General features: G+C 48.2%; 2 protein-coding genes across 3 annotated transcripts; both read right to left on the reverse strand.

Annotated features, from left to right (window-relative positions):
* Nucleotides 1–1,319: 1,319 nt before the first annotated feature.
* On the reverse strand, nt 1,320–4,906 carry Prr13 (proline rich 13). Of its 2 annotated transcripts, none has more exons than XM_005067315.4 (4): nt 4,782–4,906; nt 3,914–3,952; nt 3,345–3,694; nt 1,320–1,879 (listed from the first exon to the last, which is right to left on the reverse strand). In XM_005067315.4, the coding sequence occupies exons 2-4, from the start codon at nt 3,930–3,932 to the stop codon at nt 1,835–1,837; spliced, it is 414 nt and encodes a 137-aa protein (XP_005067372.1). In that variant the 5' UTR covers nt 3,933–3,952; nt 4,782–4,906; the 3' UTR covers nt 1,320–1,834. The 2 variants fall into 2 exon arrangements, with proteins under 2 accessions (XP_005067372.1, XP_012966482.1); XM_013111028.3 differs by having other exon boundaries at nt 4,774–4,886.
* Nucleotides 4,907–10,868: 5,962 nt separating this feature from the next.
* On the reverse strand, nt 10,869–17,842 carry Amhr2 (anti-Mullerian hormone receptor type 2). Its single transcript, XM_040753740.1, is given in 12 exon segments — nt 10,869–11,297; nt 12,235–12,371; nt 12,501–12,648; nt 12,841–13,013; nt 13,145–13,259; nt 15,845–16,000; nt 16,002–16,076; nt 16,191–16,303; nt 16,492–16,563; nt 16,812–17,003; nt 17,223–17,405; nt 17,691–17,842. Coding segments are annotated over 12 exon segments (1,710 nt in total). The 5' UTR covers nt 17,740–17,842; the 3' UTR covers nt 10,869–11,000.
* Nucleotides 17,843–21,911: the final 4,069 nt, after the last annotated feature.

A 21,911-nucleotide genomic window follows, 5' to 3' on the forward strand; every position in this document is an offset into this window, starting at 1 on the left:
TGTTTATCTAGAGATCCCTGACTAATACACTAATAAAATACTTTCTAAATTGAAAAAAACAAACAAACCTGGGCTGGGGAGTCCAGTTATTAGAATGTTTACGTACCATGCACAAGGTCCTGGGTTTAGGCCCCAGCACTATATAAAAACAGGCATGCTGGCACACAACACATCTGTAATCCCAGTATAAACAGGAAGATCAGGAAGATGTAAATCCTTGGCTACATAGTGAGCTTGAGGTTTGGGATGCATGGGACCATCAACTAGTTTTTTGTTGAAAAATTAAGCCAGGCTGTGTTGTCTCTAACCCCAGCACTCAAGAGTCAGAGGCAGGCAGATCTCTGAGTAAGAGGTCAGGCTGGTCTAAGACAGCGGGGGCTACACAGGTAAACCCTGTCTCACAAAACAACAACAACAAAGTGTGGTGATGGAGAGACTGCTCTTCCAAAGGGTCTAAGGTTGGTTGGTTCCAAGAGACTCACAAATGGTCTGTAACTCCAGTATCAGGAGATCCTATGCCCTCTTCTGGCTACCACAGGAACTGCATCCATAAATGCACACACATACATGAAGACCAAACACCTGAACATTTTTAGACCCTCCAGGGTTTTCTCTCTTATTTAGTAGATCCAGGGAAGAACCACAATTTATCGCTTAAATTTTGAGTAGCCAAAGATTGGAGACCTCTATAGCAGTCTGGGCATGGTGGCACACTCTTTTAATCCCAGCCTTGGGAGGCAGAGGAAGGTAGATCTCTGTGAGTTCCAGTCTAGCCTGGTGTACATATTGTTCAGTTCAGGCCAGCCATGGATACATACTGAGACCCTGTCTTAAAGAAAACTTCTGTAGCAAATGAAAATATGCTATTGTTGGACAGTGGTGGTGCACACCTGTAACCCCAGCACTCAAGAGGCAGAGGCAGGAGGATCTCTGAGTTTGAGGCCATCCGGGTCTACAGAACCAATTCCAAGACAGCCAGAGCTACACAGTAGTGTCCTCCTCACTGATGCGCTGGCTCCCTACTTCAAATGACACCAGCCTGGGGATGTAACTCAGTTGGTAAAGTGCCTGCCTAGCAAGCACGGCTGAGCTCAAGTCCATAAGCAGGGTGTGGCGGCTCCAGCTTGTGATCCTGGCACTCGAAGGTAGAAACAGGAGGATCAGTGCACCCAGTAACCTTCGACTACATAGTGAAGCCTGGGTGGTGTGAGAATCTCAGAGGAAGAAAAAAAGGGACACACCTTAAAGGGTGTGACCAGGAGTAGCAAAAGTAGCCCAGGGTGTTGAACCCAGTCAAGGCAATGGCACAGATAGCAGAGGCCAGGAGAATAACTTTTATTTGGACTTAGGAGCCATCTGAGATAGCATGTTGAACTAAGTTCTAGAAGAGCTCATCCAGCAAGGTGACTCTACTTCCCAGCAGCTCTGCAGTTACTGCAATCAATAAAAAGCCTATGGGGAACATAGTTCCCACTCCATCACCCTAATGTGCCATCATTACAAAAGTACAGGTTTTTTGATCATAAATTTTCACAAACCCCAGTCACAAGCATTACAAAAGATTACATGGCGCAGATCTTAAAACTGTCTTCACCATTTAGCTCAGAGGTCTCACCATCTTCAAAAGACAGAGCTCCTGCTGACCTCATCAACTATAACACCAAGCAAGGACAAGGCAGCATTTGCCAACTCATGGCAATCTTCTTCCCAGTCTCCCTAGACAGCCAGGCCAAACAGCAGGGGAAGGCGCAGGTAGGAGTGGGGCGGGGAGGGCTAATCTCCCTCAGCACAAGATGACAGCTGAAGCTCGGTGAGGAGGGCCCAGGCCCTGCATTCAGTCAGAGTCACTGCTGGAGGAGGAGGAGGAGGAGGAGGAATGCTGCAGGGGAAAGGACATAGATAGCATCAGATCCCAATGACCTTCCATCACTCCAACGGCCATTCTTGGATGCCCCGCCCTGCCACCCAAGTATCTAGCAGGCAGGAGTCTTAGCCCATCCTGCCCCATAGCCAACAAAATCAAGGGTTTCCTTCAGCAGGGAGCATACAGGAACAGATTAAACTTCTGCACAGAACTGAACATGTTGTTGCCTTCAATGGAGTTTCTCACTTTCCACGCCTAGGCAAGGCCAGGAACATGGAGTAATGAGCATAGCACCACTCTACACATCAGATGCTATCTTATACCTTATACCTGCTGACTGGCTGCAAGTAGGGATGATCACAAACTAGAATCTCTGTACCTAAGAGAGGGTAGAAACCCAGGGGCAGCTGTGTGGGTGATGCTGTACCTCTAAAACCCACCAGGGGGAAACGTGGGGAAAGTGGGAGAGACAGCTAGCTGGCGATATCCCATCCAAGGACCCATACAGACACACCTCTACCAACTACCACTACAAACATCTTCAGACTCTTCAGGGTTTTCTCCTTCATTTGGTCTCTCCTTCTTTACTCCTCACATTTCTACCAAAGACCTAGAATAGGAACTAGAGCCCAAGTCCACAAAGCAAACATTGGGCATAAAATCTAACTGAAGCTTGGAGACCCAGGTAGGTCCTCTCCCACCCAAGTCCTCAAGGAAACTTCTCCCACCCTCCCTAATAATAATTAGCATTCCTTCAGAAGGAAGATAAAACCCTTTTATGGCAGGGTTTGTTGGAGGCTGAGTCACAGAAGAAATGCCTAGGTAATTAACAACACCTTGGGAATACTGAAGGAGATAAAGGAAACCCTGGAACTAAGTCCATGTTTACCATTCTGTTAATTATTATATGTGGTTTTGCTTTGTCAAAAGACTCACTCAGGGCTGGAGAGATGGCTCAGAGGTTAAGAGCACTGACTGCTCTTCCAGGGGTCCTGAGTTCAATTCCCAGCAACCACATGGTGGCTCACAACCATCTGCAATTCAATCTGATGTCCTCTTCTGGCATGTAGGCAGAACACTGTATATGTAATAAATAAATCTTTAAAAAAAAAAGACTCACTCAATTGACAATTAGACAACCTCAGGGTGTGTGTCCAATTTGCCAAAACATACACCTGGAAGGTCTAGGGTTGGGGGTGTTTGTGGGAAAGAATTATTCAGAGAAGGGAGAGGACTCTTGGTTCTGATAGCCTCCAATGCTTCGCTTTCCCTTTTCAGAAACAGGAGAGAGCTGGTGCCTTGATATTATGATTACATTCCTATCAGGAGGATTCCTTTACATAAAGGAAAAGTCACCTACCAAATTAATGTGACTGCCATCTCCCACACCCACAGACCATGAGGCCCTTCCCCAAGCCCTGCTCACCCCAGTCCCTCTGAAGGACACTCCTTCCCCAGCCAGGCTCCAGAGGAAACTGACCTTTCCATGTTTGTGTTGTTTGTGCATCTTCTTATGAGCCTTCTTCATTTTCTTCCGTGTCTTCTTGTCTATCGCCATTCCCGGGCCTACCATGCCAGGAGCCAGAGGATTCCCAGGGCACATGCCAGGAGCAGGTGGTGGGTACGGGGGAGGGTGGGGCCCTGAGGGTTGGTATCCTGGACACCCTGGTTGTGGTACAGGATAAGGGGGGCGACATGGAGGGAAAGCTGGGTTTCCCTGGGGTATTCCTGGAGGACAGGGGCCAGGAGGAAAGGCAGGGTTCATAGGTGGTGGACAGGCAGGATTGGGACCTCCTGGACACACAGCGTGGGGTGGATATGGGTTAGGCCCTGGAAAAAGAACCAGAGAATAAAGATTAGAACTTTCCAGAACCTCTGTCAACAAATAACAAAATTTACTGCTTTTCCTAACACTGTGAAAAGGGAAAACTTGGTAGCAGTGGTCCAAGGCTTCACTTTTGCTTGGAGGTGGGGATTGTGGATACAGAAACTGTCTGTTCCATTGCAAAGTGGGCTTGGTGGGGCAGAGGTGAGCCCCCAGGTACTTACCAGCGTTAGGGTTCCACATGTCCAGATGTTAGCTCCAGCCTAAGAAGAAAAAGGCAAAAATCTGAAAGTCCTAGGAGAGGAGTCCGAGCCCCACCCTCCAGCCTTCGCCTTACAAAGGCTCTAACAGAACTACTACGTGTGATGGCCAACGCCTTTAGTTCCAGCGCTAAGAAAAGGCAGGCGGATCTCCGCGTCCAAGGCCAGCCTCATCTACAGAGAGAGTTCCAGGACAACCAGACCTACCCAGAGAAACCCTGTCTCAAAAAAAAACAAAACAAAACAAAAATAAATAAGAACTTCCTCTTTCCAGCGCCCTCTAGCCTACTCTAGCCTAGGGTCAAAACCACAGAAATTCTATTCCCAGGGCCCCTCCCATTTTCATTACCTCAAGCCACACCTGTAGGAATCTAACTCTCCCCATCACTCATTTCCTTTCCCCCCCCCGAAAAGGAACCGGAGGTCTTTAACCATGGGAAGTGCTAGAGGGAACCTCAAGCCACCTAAACTCCCTGGTCCGCTCCCAGGACACTCCTGATGAGGAGTTCAGAATAGGATTCCGCCCCGGAGCAGCAAAAGGAAGAAAGTTCCAGGTCCTCAAACGCTTAGATAAGGGGACACACACACACACACACACACACACACACACACACACACACACACACACACACACACACACACACACACACACACACGAGAGAGAGAGAGAGAGAGAGAGAGAGAGAGAGAGAGAGAGAGAGAGAGAGAGAGAGAGAGAGAGAGCGCAAACGGAGTTCCTAGTTCCCAGATACAAACAGACCAACAGACGCCTGGCCCCTATTAAGAGGAAAGAAGGGAATTAGGGAGGCCAGATGCTCTGTCACCCTGTCACCTTCCGAAGACAGCTGGGCCTGCTCTGCCGTCCGCCTTTCGAGTCTGAGTTCGCACTTCCTGGTCACCCCTATTCATTGTATGCTTCCGCAACGCCCCTGTGACCTAGTTGATAATTATGTGGTCATTCGGCATGATGATTGGAGAGCTGACCTGTCAATCGCTGTGGTCCAACTAAACTAGAAGGAGGCGGAGCCTTTTGGGAAGCTTGGAGGCGGAGCCTTTTGGGAAGCCTTGCATGATGAAATAGACACACAGGTGAAATACAGAAACACAGCAGAAACGCTCCTTATGGCGAAGCCTGGGCAGAGCCCGCTGCAGGCAAAGACCCTGCGCCACCAAGATAAACGCTCACTAGGTTATTGGTTTATTTCGTTTTTTTAATATATATATATTAATATTTATTTATTTATTATGAATGCAACACCCTGCCTCCATGCCTGCACGCTAGAAGAGGGTACCAGATCTCAATTATAGATGCTTGTGAGCCACCATGTGGTTGCTGGGAATTGAACTCAGGACCTCTGGAAGAGTAGTCGGTGCTCTTAACCTCTGAGCCATCTCTCCAGCCCCCTAGTTTTTTTTTTTTAAGATTTTATTGTTTATTATGTATGCAGTGTTCTACCTGCACACCAGAAGAGGGCACCAGACTTCATTACTTATGGTTGTGAGCCACCATGTGGTTGCTGGGAATTGAACTCAGGACCTGTGGAAGAGCAGCAAGTGCTCTTAACCACTGAGCCATCTCTCCAGCCCTAAATGAAATTTAATCCACTAGAGTTTAGTGCACATATAGTTCAAATTGTCTTCCATCCAAGTACTAACCAGGCCCGACCCTGCTTAGCTTCCGAGATCAGAAGAGATGGGGCGCGTTCAGGGTGGTATGGCCGTTTATTTAGGTTTTTTAATTTATTTTTTCATGCATATGAATGTTCTGCCTGAATGTATATGTATGTGCACTAGGCGCCTGCTTAATGACAGCGGGAGTCATCAAATCCCCTGGAACTGGAGTTGCTAATGGTTGTGAGCAACTATGTGGGTGCTGGGCACTGAACCCAGGTACTGTGCATGAGAAACAAGTGTTAACTGTTGAGCCATCACTCCAGTCCCTGTCATTGGTTTAAGGTTACAGTCAATGAGTATATTAGGAGTTGTTTTAAATGGGGGACAGAGGGGGTGCAAGCCTAGCCTAGTAGCACTTGTCTGTAACCTAGCGCTTGGAAAGTGGAGGAGGAGAATCATAATTTAAGGCCAGCGCTAGCTTCTGGTCGAGATTGAGGCCAGCCAATCCTACTTAAAACAGCAGAGGTAAGTGGAGCAGTGGAGCCTCATACCTTTATTCTCAGCAGTGCGGAGGCAGAGGCAGGCTGATCTCTGTGAGTTCAAGAGTTTGGTCTATACAGATCAGGTTCTAGGATAGCAGAGGCTACACAAACTCTGTCCAAAGCCCACACACAGGGGTGGTGCGTGGGGAGTTGCTGAGTGCCAGTACCAAGCCTCCATATCGCCAGCCTGTGAAAAGCAACATTCTTGAGGGGAAGACAGATTCCCTAATCTCTCAAAAATCTCCATTTCATTGCTCTGTCACCTGTGGGGTTGCTTGAAACAGAAACTTAGGTCATCCTTTTGTTGTTGTTGTATTCTTGAGATTGGGTTTCATTATGTAGCCCAGGCTGGCCTCAAACTTATAGCTGCTCTCCTCACCCAGCCACCTCATTATGTTCCAGGTCACCCACCGTGTGTCTTCCATCTTTCCCTTTCACCCTAACCCCAGGGCAACACAAGTTATACTTTTTTTTTTTTGAGACAGGGTTTCTCTGTGGCTTTGGAGGCTGTCCTGGAACTAGGTCTTGTAGACCAGGCTAGCCTCGAACTCACAGAGATCCACCTGCCTCTGCCTCCCGAGTGCTGGGATTAAAGGCATGTGCCACCAACGCCCGGCTCAGGACTGTATTTGTGACTAATTGTATAACGGGTTATTTTAGTTTCTGCTCTGTGGAAAGTGTAAAAGCATTCCAACAAAGGGTTTTACTATAGACCTTTTTTCACCCATGCTATTGATTGCTAAATATAGTAGTCTGATCATGACGCTTTTTTAAAAATGTGCTGTGTAAAGTTAGTCTACTCTGAAGCCATCTTGGTAAACTTCCCCAAGAGTGTGAAGTTAAAATTCCTTCAGAGTGGTGCCAAGTTCCATTTGGGATTTATTTATGATTGCTTGGATGGAGAAGCCGTTGTCTTCAAAAACCTTGGTGTAGTTAAACTGCCAGTTATTGTTGTGACTTATTAATGAGTTTTACCATTAAAAGGATAATCCAAGCCCCCCCAAGAAAAAGGTTACCTCCCCAACTATTACATTTCATGTTCAAGATTAGCCTGGGCTATATGAGACCTTGTGGAAAAGGGGAGATCAGTTACAGCCTCAATCAACTATATTTAAATTTAAATTAACATAATTCAATTATCAGAGGATTGCATAATACATACCATGTATTATTTGGGGTCTTGGTTTGTTTGAGAGAGGGACACCCTATGTAGTCCTGGCTGGCCTGGAGCTTGCTATATAGACCAGACTGGTCTTAAGCTTACAGCAATCCTCCTGCCTCTGCCTCCCTGGTACTCGGATTGTAGTCATATGTCACCATACCCTGTTCTTCCTTCCTTCTTTTTATTTTTTGTGGAGAGACAGAGTAAGAGACAGTCTCAATATACCCAATATGTAACCACACTCTTCCTGTTTCACCCTCCCAGATGCTGTGATCAGAGTTTCATGCTGTTGTTGCCTAGTGTCGAGTATTATTTTAAGGTGTGTCACATTTGTTTATGCCATGGAGCATTTTTTTTTTTTTTTTGGTTTTTCGATACAGGGTTTCTCTGTGGCTTGGAGGCTGTCCTGGAACTCACTCTGTAGACCAGGCTGGCCTCGAACTCACAGAGATCCGCCTGCCTCTGCCTCCCGAGTGCTGGGATTAAAGGCGTGCGCCACCAACGCCCGGCGCCATGTAGCATTTGTTTTAATGATGCAAAGATGTATTGCATTCTTTTATGTTGCATTTGTTTGATCTGTGAAGCTGTGATTCTCTGCTTGTCTAAAATACCTGATTGTCTAATAAACAGCTGAACGGCCAATATCGAGGCAGGAGAAAGGATAGGCAGGGTTGGCAGGCAGAAAGAAAAAAATAGGAGGAGAAATCAGGGAAAAAGAAGAGAGTGAGAGAACAAGGAGAGGACACTAGGGGTCAGCAACCTACGTACACAGCCAGCCACAGAGTAAAAGTGAAAGTAAGATACACAGAAGAAAGGGAAAAGCCCAGAGGCGAAAGGGAGATGGGATAAATGAAGAAAAGCTAGATAGGGGCTTGAGAGATGGCTCAGAGGCTAAGAGCACCGACTGTCCTGAGTTCAATTCCCAGAAACCACATGGTGGCTCATAACTACCTGTAATGAGATCTGCTGACCTTTAGACAGAATGCTGTATACATTCTATAATAAGCAAATCTTTAAATAAAAAAGAAAGAAAAACTGGCTAAAAATTGTTTTATAAAGAATGTTGTGAAATATCAAAATTTTAATGATTTTATTTACATATTATATATAGTGTTCTGTCCCCAGGTATCCCTGCAGACCAGAAGAGGGCACCAGATCTCATTTCAGATGGTTTGAAGCCATCATGAGATTGGTGGGAATTAAACTCAGGTCCTCTGGAAGACTAGCTAGTGTTCTTTTTTTTTTTTTTTTTTTTTGCCTTTTTGAGACAGGGTTTCTCTGTAGCTTTTGGAGACTGTCCTGGAACTAGCTCTTGTAGACCAGGCTGGCCTCAAACTCACAGAGATCTGCCTGCCTCTGCCTCCTGAGTGCTGGGATTAAAGGCGCGCACCACCACCACCACCACCACCACCACCACCACCACCACCACCACCACCACCACCACCACCACCACCACCCAGCTCTAGCTAGTGTTCTTAATCACTGAGCCATCTCTCCAGCCCTAAGGGCTGGCATTTATAAGTCAGATAAAAGTCTCTGTGTGTGACTTATTTTGTGGGCTGGATGGCAGGCCCTCCAAAAGAGCCAAAAGAGTAAAGAGAAAAACAAACAAAAAACAACAACTACAGTTTCCAGTAAATTGATGTTTTGTTTATTTTTTATTTTTATTTTTTTTGAGACAGGGCCTTCCTATATAACTCAGGCTGGCCTTGGATGAGAAGCAATCTTCCCACTTCTGCCTTTCTTGGATACTAGAATAATAGGAGTGAGCCAGCACTCTCAGAATTTTTTTCCAAGACAGGGTTTCTCTGTGTAGCTTTGGAGGCTATCCTGGAACTCACTCTGTAGACCAGGCTGGCCTCAAACTCAGAGATCCGCCTGCCTCTGCTTCCCAAGTGCCGGGATTAAAGGTGTGCGCCACTGAGCCAGGCAGTATGTAGGTGTTTTTCATCTGTGCACCATGTGCAAGCAATGACCTCAGAGGTCAAAGGGGGGCATCAGATTCCTGGGACTAGACTTTGGGTGCTGGGAATTAAATCCAGGTCTTCTGGAAGAGCAACTATTGCTCTTAACTACAGAGCCATCACTCTACCCCGTAAACACCTTCAATGGCTGGAAACCTTTAATCATGGTTTAAAAGCTACGAAACTTTACACACATTCTGAACTTTTCCAGGCTTTACTTTCCTCCAGTGTACAGGGGGCAAGAGAGGTGTCATGGAAAACACAAGCAGATTGAGCAGAGGCATGGTATAACAAGATTTCAAAGATTATTCTGAAAGGGACTGGCAAGGTGGCCTAGCAGGTAAAGGCACTGCCAAGCCAGACAACCTCAGTTCAATCCCAGGACCCGCAGGATAGGAGAGAGCAGACTCCTGGAAATTACACACACACACACACACACACACACACACACACACACACACCTATAAGTCTAGCTAAGGCAGGAGGATCTCAAATTGAGGTCAACCTGGACTACTGAACTACATAGCAATCCAGGCTTCAAAGTGAGGCCTTGTTTTGTAAGAAATAATAAATAAAAACAAAAAGATGTTTAGCTTAGGAAAGGAATAAGCATGAAATAAAGGTATTTATCTAGTTATCACCAAAAAAAAATAATAAGAGAAGAAAAAAAAGAAAAAGAAAAAAGTAGTTATGGTGGTCCAAGGCTATAAACCCAGCACTTTAGAGGCAAAGGCTGAAGGATCAGAAGTTCAAGGTCATCCTTGATCTACAGGTAAAATGATAAGTAATGATCTATAGATAAAATGATAAATAAATGAGGCACTTCTCAGCAAGGCATGCAAGGCCTGGCTCTCAGTTCTCCACGTGCCCGTCCCTCTGTCGCCTTACCCCTTACACCTTTTTTTTGTTTGTTTTTTTGAAAGAGGACCTTATACTTATCCTAAGACGGCCTCAAGCTTGCTATGAAATGAAGGTGACCTCAAAATCTTATATTTAAAACAGATTTTATTAGCTGTGATGGCTATTCTTGGTTGTCAACAACTACATCTGGAATTAACTAAAACCCAAAAATGAAGGGCACACCTGTGAGGGATTTTTGCTTTATTTGACGTAGGGAGATCTATGTCTAATCCAGATCTTGACACACCTTGGTTATGGGCCACACCTTCTGCTGGAAGCTTGTAAGAACGTGGAAGAAGGAAACCTCTGCTGAAGAGATAGATGGTTTAGGGGCTCAGAGCAATTACTGCTCTCACAAAGGACCTGTTCTCAGCCAGGCATTGGTGGCGCACACCTTTAATCCCAGCACTCATGAGGCAGAGGCAGGCAGATCTCTGTGAGTTCGAGACCAGCCTGGTCTACAGAGTGAGTTCCAGGACAGCCTCCAAAACAATACAGAGAAACACTGTCTCGGAAAAAAAAAAAACAACAAAAACAAAAAACAAAGGACCTGTTCTCAGGATCCACATGGTGGCTCACAAACTCCAGTTCCAGGGGATCAGGCGCCCTCTTCTGGCCTCCAAGGGCTCCTGCATGCATGTGGTGCACATAAGGTAACAAGCACACAAATAAAATAACCCTTAAAATAAATACACACTAGTGAAAAGGAAGAATAAAAAAGAGGCGAACCCAAGGCCAACAGTGGGAAATCTTTACTCTCTTTCCTGAGCACATACATGTACCCAGGGACTAGAGACCCACAGAATGACAGCAACAGGTATGTGATTGCCACATGCATGTTAGCTGTATAGAGTTCATAAACTGCTCATTTACACGTGGACACTGGTACTGACAGGCTGAGGACTCCTAGAGCCAGGGCCCTGCTGAACACTGAGGTGGCAGGAACCCTGCTGAGGCCTGCAGGGGACAGTGGCGGGGGCGGGTGCCGAAGGACAGTTTTCTGGGCAGAGAGGTGTGCAGGCCTTTGGACGGCTGTCTGGGAAGCAGGAAGCCACCTGAGGGTAAGCCAGGGCTGCCAGGCGCTGCTGCACACACTCAGCCGTCAGTCGTGCTTCCGGGTCTGCGTCCCAGCAGTCTTCCAGGAGCTCCCTCAGCCCCCCGGGGTCCTGGAAGAAAAGACTAGATGGCAGGCCTGACCCTACCCGGAGTGCACATCTTCAGTGTTCACTGCTCCACAAGCCCTTGCAAGGCTCCACCACTCCTGACTCCACATTCCACTTGTGGAGCACCCCAAGTCCCCTAAAGGCCAGGCCCGTGAGGTTTGCTCCCTGCTACCTTTTCCTCTGAGGATGATTCAGGCTGACAGCTTACATGCTAAAGGAAAACGCATCCCCTTCCTCTCTTTCAACCAGTATGTCCTGCACACAAAGCTTGGCTTCCATTAGCTAACCCAACAGACATTTGTATGGTAGAAATGTCAGGCTGCCTCCAAAGCCACAGAGAAACCCTGTCTCAAAAAACCAAAAAAAAAAAAAAAAAAAAAAAAAAAGAAATGTCAGGCTGGCTAGCAGGAGAAAGGGCATCTCCTCAGGAAATCATTTGTGAATAGCTCTGCACTTCCACTGTCAGGCAACTCTTCTGACCTTGTCACACCTAGAGCCTAGTCACACCTACAACCCTAGAACTTTGTCGCACCTAGAACTTTGGCATACCTAGAATCTTGTCACACCTAGAACAGGCTTTAATCACTCCACAGCTGAAACACAGCTGTATAATACAAAATGATGGGGCACTGGATTGAGTTTAGGGGCCCATGGTACCAGAAGAGACCTGTCACACGGACAGAGCTCTATGCAGGAGAAAACCAAAGAGGACTCCTGGAGGAGGAGATCCAACAGAGATGGCGTGAGGAGGTGCCAATAGAGGAGTACCCACAGGAGGGCTTATGTCATGGGTGGATGGAACCAATTGTGTGAGACTTAGAGAAGAAAAGGGAGACTGAGGGCAAGTCTGGAGTAGGAGGTCTGGTTATAGCAGAAAAGTCCCTGATTTTCATCCCAGCCCCCTCTCCCATCCCCAGCTGTTGAGTCTGTGGCTTCTTACTGTGGCAGAGCAGCTCCAAGTGGATGGGATGTTGGGGCGCCTTCTCTCCTCTACTGCCAATGCCCAGAGCTCACAGACACTGGGATTGCTGCCCAGTTCTGCCTCATAGGCCAATTGAAAAGGTGGTGGTCTGCGGTCTGGGAAAAGTATAGGCATCATGTCAACCTACTCTGGTTAGGGGGCTCCCAGGCAGAAAAACAGAGAAGGTCATAGCCTTCTACGGTCAGGCCAGGAGGTCGATGGAATACTGGGGGTGGAGACTTTACCAGGCCTCAAATCGGAACAGCGGCTCAGGATCTCCCACAGGAGCAGAGCCAGAGAGTAAACATCTGCTCTCTGGAGGGCTGTGCCCCAGTCCTGTAGATCTAGAGTCTTGTCCAAGAGCTCTGGAGCCATGTACCTCTGGGTGCCAGCCTGGAGAATGAGATGTGCAGTGCCAGGAATCACCTCTCTGGCAACCTGCTGTGCGCTCCGAGCACATTTCCCCTGTTACAGAGTCAGCAGGGTCCCATCCAATAGCAAAGCTGCACCGTTGCAGTAGCCATGGCTGTATGCTCATCAGCACTGCCATTATCCTGGGCCTCATACTTCTCAAAAAGTACTCACCTCCAAAATGGCAGCTGGGCCTCTGGATTGAGTGGGCGCTGAGGCAGGGGTCCGAGCAAGGCCAGGGAGCACCAAGGCAAGACCCAGGTCTCCAATGGCACACGACCTATCTTCCCGAACAAGGACGTTCTGGCTGCTCAGGTCTCGGTGGGCAATACCTGGTTTATACTGGCCTGGGGAGAGACCCAAGATTTAAGGAACACAGCCCATCTGGTTTTCCTTGGCCCGGTTCTTCTCTAAGAGAACTGGACGCATAGATGTGACTCCTGGCTATCCTGCCTCCCTGTTTCGGGGGCTCACTTACCATCCTGCCAGCGCTCCTCATGGAGAAATGCCAAGCCCTCAGCCAGGGAGAGAGCCATCCTCAAGGAACTTCCCCAGTCACTGGTGTACTGAGTCAAGTAGTGGCAGAGGGAGCCCTGGAGAAGAGCAGAGGGAGAGCAGGGCACACAGAGCTAGGGGAAGATCATCCCAGGAAGCAGAGATCTACTTACTGACAGCCCGCACACCAGCCCGCACCGCCCCAGCAGACAGAGACACCCTGACAGAACCAGGTCAGGACACTACAGACGTGGAGGCATGAGAAAATGCACCAGTCACAGTGACAGGTAGAATATAGTCACTCTACTTGGGCATGATACTACACGACTGTCAACCAGCCATTGGGAAGTGGAAGGAGGAGGATCAGGAAAAAAACCAGTCTGGGTTACAGGCCACCCTGCCTGAAAGCACAAATGTGTGCATGTGTGCACAGGCAGGCAGGCACGCACGTGCACACACACACTCACACACACAAACACACACACATACACAGATAAAATAATGCTTTCTGCCTGACATGGCAGCACTTGCATGTAATCTCATCACTCAAGAGGGAGAAGCAGGAAGCTCTACATTTAAGGCCCAACTCAGGGCAGGGGGAGTGACTTCATTCAGTGGTACTGAGCACTGACTGTGACATAGGCCCCTTCCAACAGGGTTTCCTACAGTCCTCATGAGGACCCCAGCATGAAGGAATTGTGATCTCCCTGATTTTTGTGGATTTCTTTTCTTTTTCCCTCTCTTTCTCGCCTCTGTTGAAAATATTGGTACACTTCCTTATTTGTGTGTGGTGTATGTGTGTGTGGGTACCCACAGCTACATGTGGGGAGCAGAAGACAATGTGCTGAAGTTGGTCTCTTCCCTTCACCACACAGGTTCCAGGGAGTGCACTCAGGTCTTCAGGTTTGGTGGAAGTACCTTTACCTGTTGAACCAGCTTGCTGGACCTTTTACCTTCTTTCCATTTTCTCCCCCACTCCCTGTCCCCCACCCCCACTGTAACCCTGACTGACATGGAAGTCACTATGAAGATGAGGCAGCCGCTTGCAGTGATCCTCCTGCCCCTGCCTCCTGAGTGCCAGCGATACAGGAACAAACTACCACACCTGGTTAGAGCTGGAGCTTTGGAGAATGCCGAGTCAGCTTGTTTGGGGTGGTGAGATAGGAGTGGTGTTTTCAGAAACCAAGCAGTCTGAATCAAGAGTCACTGTCACGTGCTGACTCAGACAATTCAGGACAAGGGTAATCAAGGGCATCCCTCAAATCTCCTAGCCTGGGGATGCATATACATGGTTGGGTAGAGCTATTGGAGGAGGAGCAACTGGGCATAGGTCATTAAGACACTGAGCACCTTCAGGTGTGTCAACAACTGTGCCCAGGCAGCACTGTGACTAGGAACAGGTGACCATGATATAAACAGAGACTACAATAAATGCCGCAATACAGCAATGAACAAAAGGCTGTAAAAACAACCATGACTACAGTACTTGGGACAGCCAGAGGAAGCTAAGCAAATAAGAAGGAATTGTATATCTGTCCATGTATTTTTGAGACAGGTTCTCTTTCTAACAAGCCCACTCAATAGACCAGGCCGGCCATAAGCCCCAGAGGCCTGTCTATCTCCACTATCCTCGTATTATGATTACAAGCATTCACCATGCCTGGAGTTTCCTTCTTTTTCTTTTTCTTGGCATTACAGGTGTGCAACACTACACTCGGCCCTCTTTAGTCTTTTTCTTTCTCTTTTATAACCTTTATTTTTCTTTTAGTCAGGCATGGCAACACATGCCTTTAATCCTAGCATTCTGGAGTCAGTCAAGTCAGGTGAACCTCTGTGAGTCCCAGGACAGTAAGGACTACATAGAGAGATCCTGTCTCAAACAAACGAATACACAAACAAAAATGTATTTTGCTCTTGGGCTACAGAGGTGACTCAATACTGTTCTCTAAGTGGACCTGAGTTCAACTATCGTAACCAATCAGGCACTGCTGAGGTGATCTCATGTCCTCTCAGGCATGCACGCGGTAGACAGTCTTAACAGATGCAGGGCAAACAACCAACTTTTTTTTTTTTTTTTGGTTTTTCCAGACAGGGTTTCTCTGTGGCTTTGGAGGCTGTCCTGGAACTAGCTCTTGTAGACCAGGCTGGCCTCGAACTCACAGAGATCTGCCTGCCTCTGCCTCCCGAGTGCTGGGATTAAAGGCGTGCGCCACCAACGCCCGGCCCAACTTTTTTCTTTTTTGTTTTGTTTTTTCAAGACAGGGTTTCTCTGTAGCTTTGGAGGCTGTCCTGGAACTCTCTCTGTGTAGACCAGCCTGGCCTAGAACTCATAGAGATCCTCCTGCCTCAGTCAGTGCTGGGATTAAAGGCATGTGCCACCAATGCCCTTTTTTTTTTGAGACAGGGTTTCTCTGTGTGGTCCTACTTTAATCCCAGCACTCGGGAGGCAGAGGCAGGAGGTTCTCTGTGAGATCTAGGTCAATTTGGTCTACAGAGTGAGTTCCTGGACAGGCTCCAAAGCAATACAGAGAAACCCTGCCTTGAAAAACCGAAACAACAGCGTCCTAAGGAAAGCATGAAGCAGGAGAGTAGGCATGGGTGAGGCCCCACTACTATGCAGACCTCACTTCCATGAGCACACACATAGGCAGAGTGCGCAGTACCGACATTTCTTGGTGCTCACCTTAGGGTACAGTTCCAGTACCAGCAAAGGCCCAGAGGGCAGGGGGCCAGGACCCCCCTGGCCAGCAGCGATAAAGCGTACAATGTGATTGTGCTGTAGGCCTGGCAGCTGGTACACTGCTCTCTCAGCTCGGAACTGGGCCACAGCCCTTGGGGGGGAAGGCCTTGATGGCTACCATCTCACCCTGTAGCCTCCCGGCCCACACGACTGCGTGACCTCCTTCTTGGATTACCTGGTGGAAACACTGCACTGAGTGCGGACCTCTGAGTTAGCGTCGGAGCCAAGCTTCCTCCCCAGCAGAACCTGCAGGAGTACCCGAGGAACCCACCCTCCTTTGCTGAGGCACCTGGGAGAAGCACAGCTCACTCAGCTCTGGCAACTCCTCACTGCAGTCTCCGCCTGAGACTGGCTCGGGGTCTGACCCACCGTGCACTCCACAGGTCTTTCGTTGTAGCAGGGCTGAAGCAGAGAAGAGCCTTGGGGTAGGGTGCACAGGATGGAGGCAGCCGAGGGGGCTATGTGGGAAGAGAGCTTCATACAAGGAAAGGGGGCTATGGAGATCCCAGAACGGGGGGGGGGGTCTACAGAGCCTGGAGAAGGCTTTTGGGAAGCGCCTATCACAAGGGAGGGGTGGGAGAGGCTAGTACCCAAGATGATGCTGCCCAGTAGCATCACGAGGAACATCCCCAGCAGCAGCAGTGCCATCCAGATGGGCCCACCTGGACAGCAAGGCAAGAAGACATGTGGGTGAACACTGAACCTCTCCCCCTCTTCAAAGAGATTGCTTTCCAAACCACCCCCATGCCGGTCACAAGCCCCTTTATCTCCCAGTTGCCAGGGCAACCAACTTCCCAAGGCCAGGAGGAGGGAAACTTTGGGTGGGGGTGGGCTTTGAACTGGCCCTGGTTCTCATCCTGACCTATGCTCCTATCCTTTCTGGGCTCAGTACCCTGGGAAAGGCAACTACCTGTGGTAGGCTGGGGATCCTGAGGGCCAGGCGTCCCTTGGTTCCCTGGAGGAGGCAGATGGCTGTAATTGGCATTGCAGAAGTCACTGCCACAAGAGCATGTGAGCAGAGTGGAGCTGGGACTCGGGTGGGCTCGGGGAACTGGGTCACAGTGAAGGGACTCACAGCCGGGCTCATCACTGTCTCGGCATCCTGATGGAATGGGGTTAGGGAAGGAGAAAAAGAGAGAGAGTACAATGATGTTGGGAGGCAGAAGACAAATCCCTTCTCTGTCAAAGGCACCCCTCCATCTGACATGCTTTTTCCCCCTCTACACACTCCATCTCTCCCTTCCCTCTTGGCTGCCTCCCTCAACTCGGACATGCCTCTCCCCTACCCTAGCTCTCACCCACCATGTGTTTTGCCATTCACCTTGCATCTCCACATGTGCCCGTCCATGGGTCAGATTCCAGATGCCAAAGCAGCAATGGCTGTAGAGGCAGCGGATAGTCTTGGGGGGCCCTGGTCTTTCATCTAGCACTTCCCCCAGCGTCCTTGTGCTTCCTCGTACTCCAGGAGCCTCAAAGAACACACAGGTCCTACTGTTTGGGGATACTGAAATCCAAGGTGAAGAAAGCCGAGTCAAGAAGGGAGTACAGGCAGGGGACAAAGAGCAGTCCAAAGGATAAACAACAGGAACCCAGGGTCAGCGTGGCGGAGGCACAGGGAAGCCGTCAGCAGAGGCCTGAGGCCTGGTCCCCATGGCAACTTGTGGCTCTGCCCTTCATCGTCACTCACCCACTGACCTTTTCTTCATCCACGTGGGTAGCTGCGGCTTCAAGTATACCTTTCCCCTTACTGGATGGTGTAAAGAGCCTGCCTGTACCTGTAGACACTTACCTTGTGCAACTGCAGGAAGCAATGTCCAAAGCCCCAGTGTCCCCAGCATCCTGTAAAGGATGGCAGCAGGACAGCACAAACTAGCACAGCTACACCATCCAAGGATTCCTACAGATACAGGCACCTTATGGACTTCCAAGCCCTCAATCCCCAACTCCGCCCCCCTCTGTCCTATCCCAGTCTCTGTGGGGGAGAAGGCAGCTGTGGGGGAGAAAACAGGGAGAGAAAGGGAGGAGCAGAGAACCAATCTCATACCCTTTCTTCAACCACCTCCTCTTTTCTCTGCAGAGTGGGAGGAAGGGACCTTGGCTGCCTGGCTGAGAACCCTGTGATAACTTCAAAATCTCTACCCATCGCCGACCTTGGGAGAAGGTGCTGGACCTCAGCTTTCTCAGGCAGATGTCAAATGTTTGGAGCCACTCAGTTCTGCCCAAGACCCTTCCTAACTCTCTATTGGGAGCTCAGATCTATAGCCTTCTGAACAGAAGAAGACCCCACAGTCCAAAGTAGACCTCAATTTCCAAACTCAAGAATCAGAAAGGATATGAAAGTTTTCAGATTTTGTTTTGTTTTTCGAGACAGGGTTTCTCTGTGGGTTTGGAGGGTGTCCTGGAACTAGCTCTTGTAGATCAGGCTGGTCTTGAACTCACCAAGATCTGCCTGCCTCTGCCTGCCAAGTGCTGGGATTAAAGGCATGTGCCACCACCACATGGCCAAAAGTTATCTTCTTAATGGTGGTAATTTCCTTAGTGTGAATCCATAGGGGTATGTGGATGTATGTGCTTTGTGCTGCTTATGCTAAGGAGTGCTCTCTGTATACTCTAGGCAACTGCCCACTATTATGTTAACTGTTTTCTTTCTTTCTTTTTTTTAGGTTTTTAGGAGACAGGGTTTCTCTGTATTGTTTTGGAGGCTATCGGTCCAGCCCGGGCTGGAACTAACAGAGATCCGCCTGCCTCTGCCTCCCAAGTGCTGGGATTAAAGGTGTGCGGCACCACCGCCTGTCAAGATAGTTATATAATATCTCCACTTTTTTTTAAAGATTTATTTATTATGTAGTATTCTGTCTGCACATATGCCTGCAGTCCAGAAAGGGGTGTCAGATCTCACTACAGATTGCTTTGAGCCACCATGTGGCTGCTGGGAATTGAACTCAGGACCTTTGGAAGAACAACCAGTGCTCTTAACCTCCGAGCCATCTCTCCAGCCCTCTCCACTTTATAGGTAAGGAAATTCAGCACAAATGAGCTGTCCATAGTCATTCTGATGTAACAAAAATAAAAAATAAAGCACAGCTGAGATTTAAAACTAGGTATATCTGGGCTGGGCGTTGGTGGCGCATGCCTTTAATCCCAGCACTCGGGAGGCAGAGGCAGGTGGATCTCAGTGAGTTCGAGGCCAGCCTGGTCTACAAAGCAAGTTCCAGGACAGCCTCCAAAACCACAGAGAAACCCTGTCTCGAAAAAAAAAAAAAAAAAAAACTAGGTATATCTGACTCCATAGTACAGGCTCTGTTCTCTCTATATTATACAATCCTGCCTTAAAACAAACCCAAACTTCAGTAACTGAAGAAATGTTTCTTACCTGGGTGTGGTGGCACACAGACCTTTAATTCCAGCACTAGGAGGCAGAAGAGGAGGCCGATCTCTGAGTTTGAGGCCAACCTGCTCTACAGACCAAGTTTCAGGAGAGCCATGGCTACACAGACTGTGTCTCAAGAATAAATATTTACACTGTTTACAATATTTCAACATTTGAATTTTGATTGCTGAAAAATGGAAACCAGCACAACATTAATTTGTCAACAGGCTGCCAACTGGGATAGGAACCTACAGTTCAACATCTTACCACCAGAGGTCAGCAGACATGGGAGAAACTGGCCTGCCTGTCAAGAGGGCCTCCCCTAAATAAACAAAAAATAAACAGATAAATAAAAGAGGGCCTCCTCAGATGATTAATATTCCCAGTGCACTCCAGAATTTCCTGTGCTGCATGAAGCATAAAGGGAGGCCAAAGGGTGTGTAGAGTCCATGATCATTTGTAAACAAAGAGGTCTGTGGCTTGTGTTGCAATACAGACAGGAGTGTAATCTCATTTCCCCCCAGAGTAGGAAACCAGTCATAGGTAACCGTTTCATTTCCGCACCTGTGAGCAGCTGGTTTCAAAGGGGACTGGTCCCCTGGGCCCCTAGCTTCTGTCCCTGTGGTAGCTGACTGGAAACCCTGGCTCAGAATAACGGATCTTAGATCAGAGGGGAAGGTGCCAGGTTATGGAGGGTCTTTCTCCTGGGGGGCATGCATGAGAGGGGGCACTAGCTGTAAAACAGGGGCTGGAGAAAAGACAGGGCTAGAGGCAGATTCACACTCTGCTTCGGGCCCTTCTGGAAGTCTGCAGGCTGTGCTAGTAAGGTGGAGTGCCGTGTTTAGTCCTCGGGTCCTTTCACCAGCTCCCACGTCAGGTAAGTGGGGATGTGGGGAGTTGAAGATCTAGTGGCTTCTTTTGCCTGGGTGTCTCTGGAGGACCTTTCCTCCAGAGTGGGAGCAGGGTAGGGATGTACCAGCAAGGGCGCCGCCTCATTCAAAGACAGAAACAACCCAAAAGTCAGTGATGGTGGCTCATTCCTTTCGTCTCAGCATTTGGGAGGCTGAGGCAGGAAGATTGCTGCAATTTGAGGCAATCTTGGGCTACATAGTCAATCTCAGGTCATTATGGACTAGAGTGAGACTGTCTCAAAAAGGGGTAGGCTGGAGAGACAGAACCTGATGCCTGCGTTGAAATTCCAAGCACTGACAAAAAAAAAAAAAACTGTTTGTAGGGCTGGAGAGATGGCTCAGCGGTTAAGAGCACTGACTGTGTTCTTCCAGACGTCCTGAGTTCAATTCCTGGCAACCACATGGTGGCTCACAACCACCTTGAATGAGATCTGGTACCCTCTGCTGGCCTGCAGGCTGAAGGCTGTATACACAATAAATAAATAAAATATTTAAAAAACTGTTTTAGCCATGCAATGGTGGAACACACCTTTAATCCAAGCACTCAGGAGGCAGGGGTAGATGGATCTCTGTGAATTTGAAGCCAGTCTGATCTACAGATAGAATTCCAGGACAGGCTCCAAAGCAACACAGAGAGCCATATGGAAAAACAAACCAACCAAACAGCAAACAAGCCAACAAAACCCCACAACAACACGCGAAAAAACTGTATGTGGCTGTGAACGCATATAACCCAGGCTTATGGGGTAAGGGTGCTTACTGCTTTTACAGAGGACCCCAGTTCAATTTCCAGTTCAGAAATACATGTAACTATAGCTCCGAAGGAGCAAAAACCTTCTTCTCTTTAGATACCTGCATGTGTGTGCATGCACACACATATACATAAAATAAATCTCTGTGTGTGTATGTATGCATAAAAGAGTCTGGGCTGGTGATGCAGGCCTGTAATTTCAGTCACTTGGTTGAAGCAGGAGGATTACACCTTCAAAGTCTGCTGAGATACAAAGGGAGTTCAAGGCCAGCCTAGGCAACTTAGGAAAAAAAAAAAAAGCCAGGTATGGTGGCACATAACCAGCACACAGGACACAGAGACAGGCAAATCTGTGTGAGTTCAAGGCCAGCCTGATCTACAGAGTTCCAGGACAGGCTCCAAAACTACAAAGAAACCTGTCTGAAAAACCAAAACCAACCACCCCCAAAAGAGAAGAGAGAGAGAGAGAGAGGAGAGAGAGGGAGGGAGGGAGGGAGACAGACAGATAGACAGACAGACAGACAGAAAACAAAGGTTTATTTCCCCTTTATCTATAAAACTCTTGGATAAAATGGTCCAGCATAGAAGCTTCTAGGTTAAAAGAAAGGTTAAAGCTGCAGATGTGAAAGTACGTGTATAATCTGAAGCATCTATGTAGACAGCTGAACATGGCTGTGTGCACCTGTAATCCCAGCATTCTGGGAGCTCCACTCCCTCAGGCAAAAGCTGGAAGCTCACTAATCTTTAACAGATGAAATGGTAAGCTACTGGGGCAGTGGGAGACCCTTTTTTTTTTTTTTTTTTTTTTGGTTTTTCGAGACAGGGTTTCTCTGTGGCTTTGGAGGCTGTCCTGGAACTCGCTCTGTAGTCCAGGCTGGTCTCGAACTCACAGAGATCCGCCTGCCTCTGCCTCCCAAGTGCTGGGATTAAAGGCGTGCGCCACCAACGCCCGGCTGACCCTTTTATTTTTTAAAGATT

This window comes from Mesocricetus auratus, unplaced genomic scaffold (assembly GCF_017639785.1).
Source record: "Mesocricetus auratus isolate SY011 unplaced genomic scaffold, BCM_Maur_2.0 Super-Scaffold_100010, whole genome shotgun sequence".
Taxonomy (NCBI): Eukaryota; Metazoa; Chordata; class Mammalia; order Rodentia; family Cricetidae; genus Mesocricetus; species Mesocricetus auratus.

Bases quoted from the DNA above. Each gene is read 5' to 3' on its own strand.
- Prr13 (XM_005067315.4), bottom strand. The intron at 1,880-3,344 runs GTCAGTTTCCTC...TTTCCCCTGCAG, and splicing joins AACAACACAAACATGGAAAG to CATTCCTCCTCCTCCTCCTC.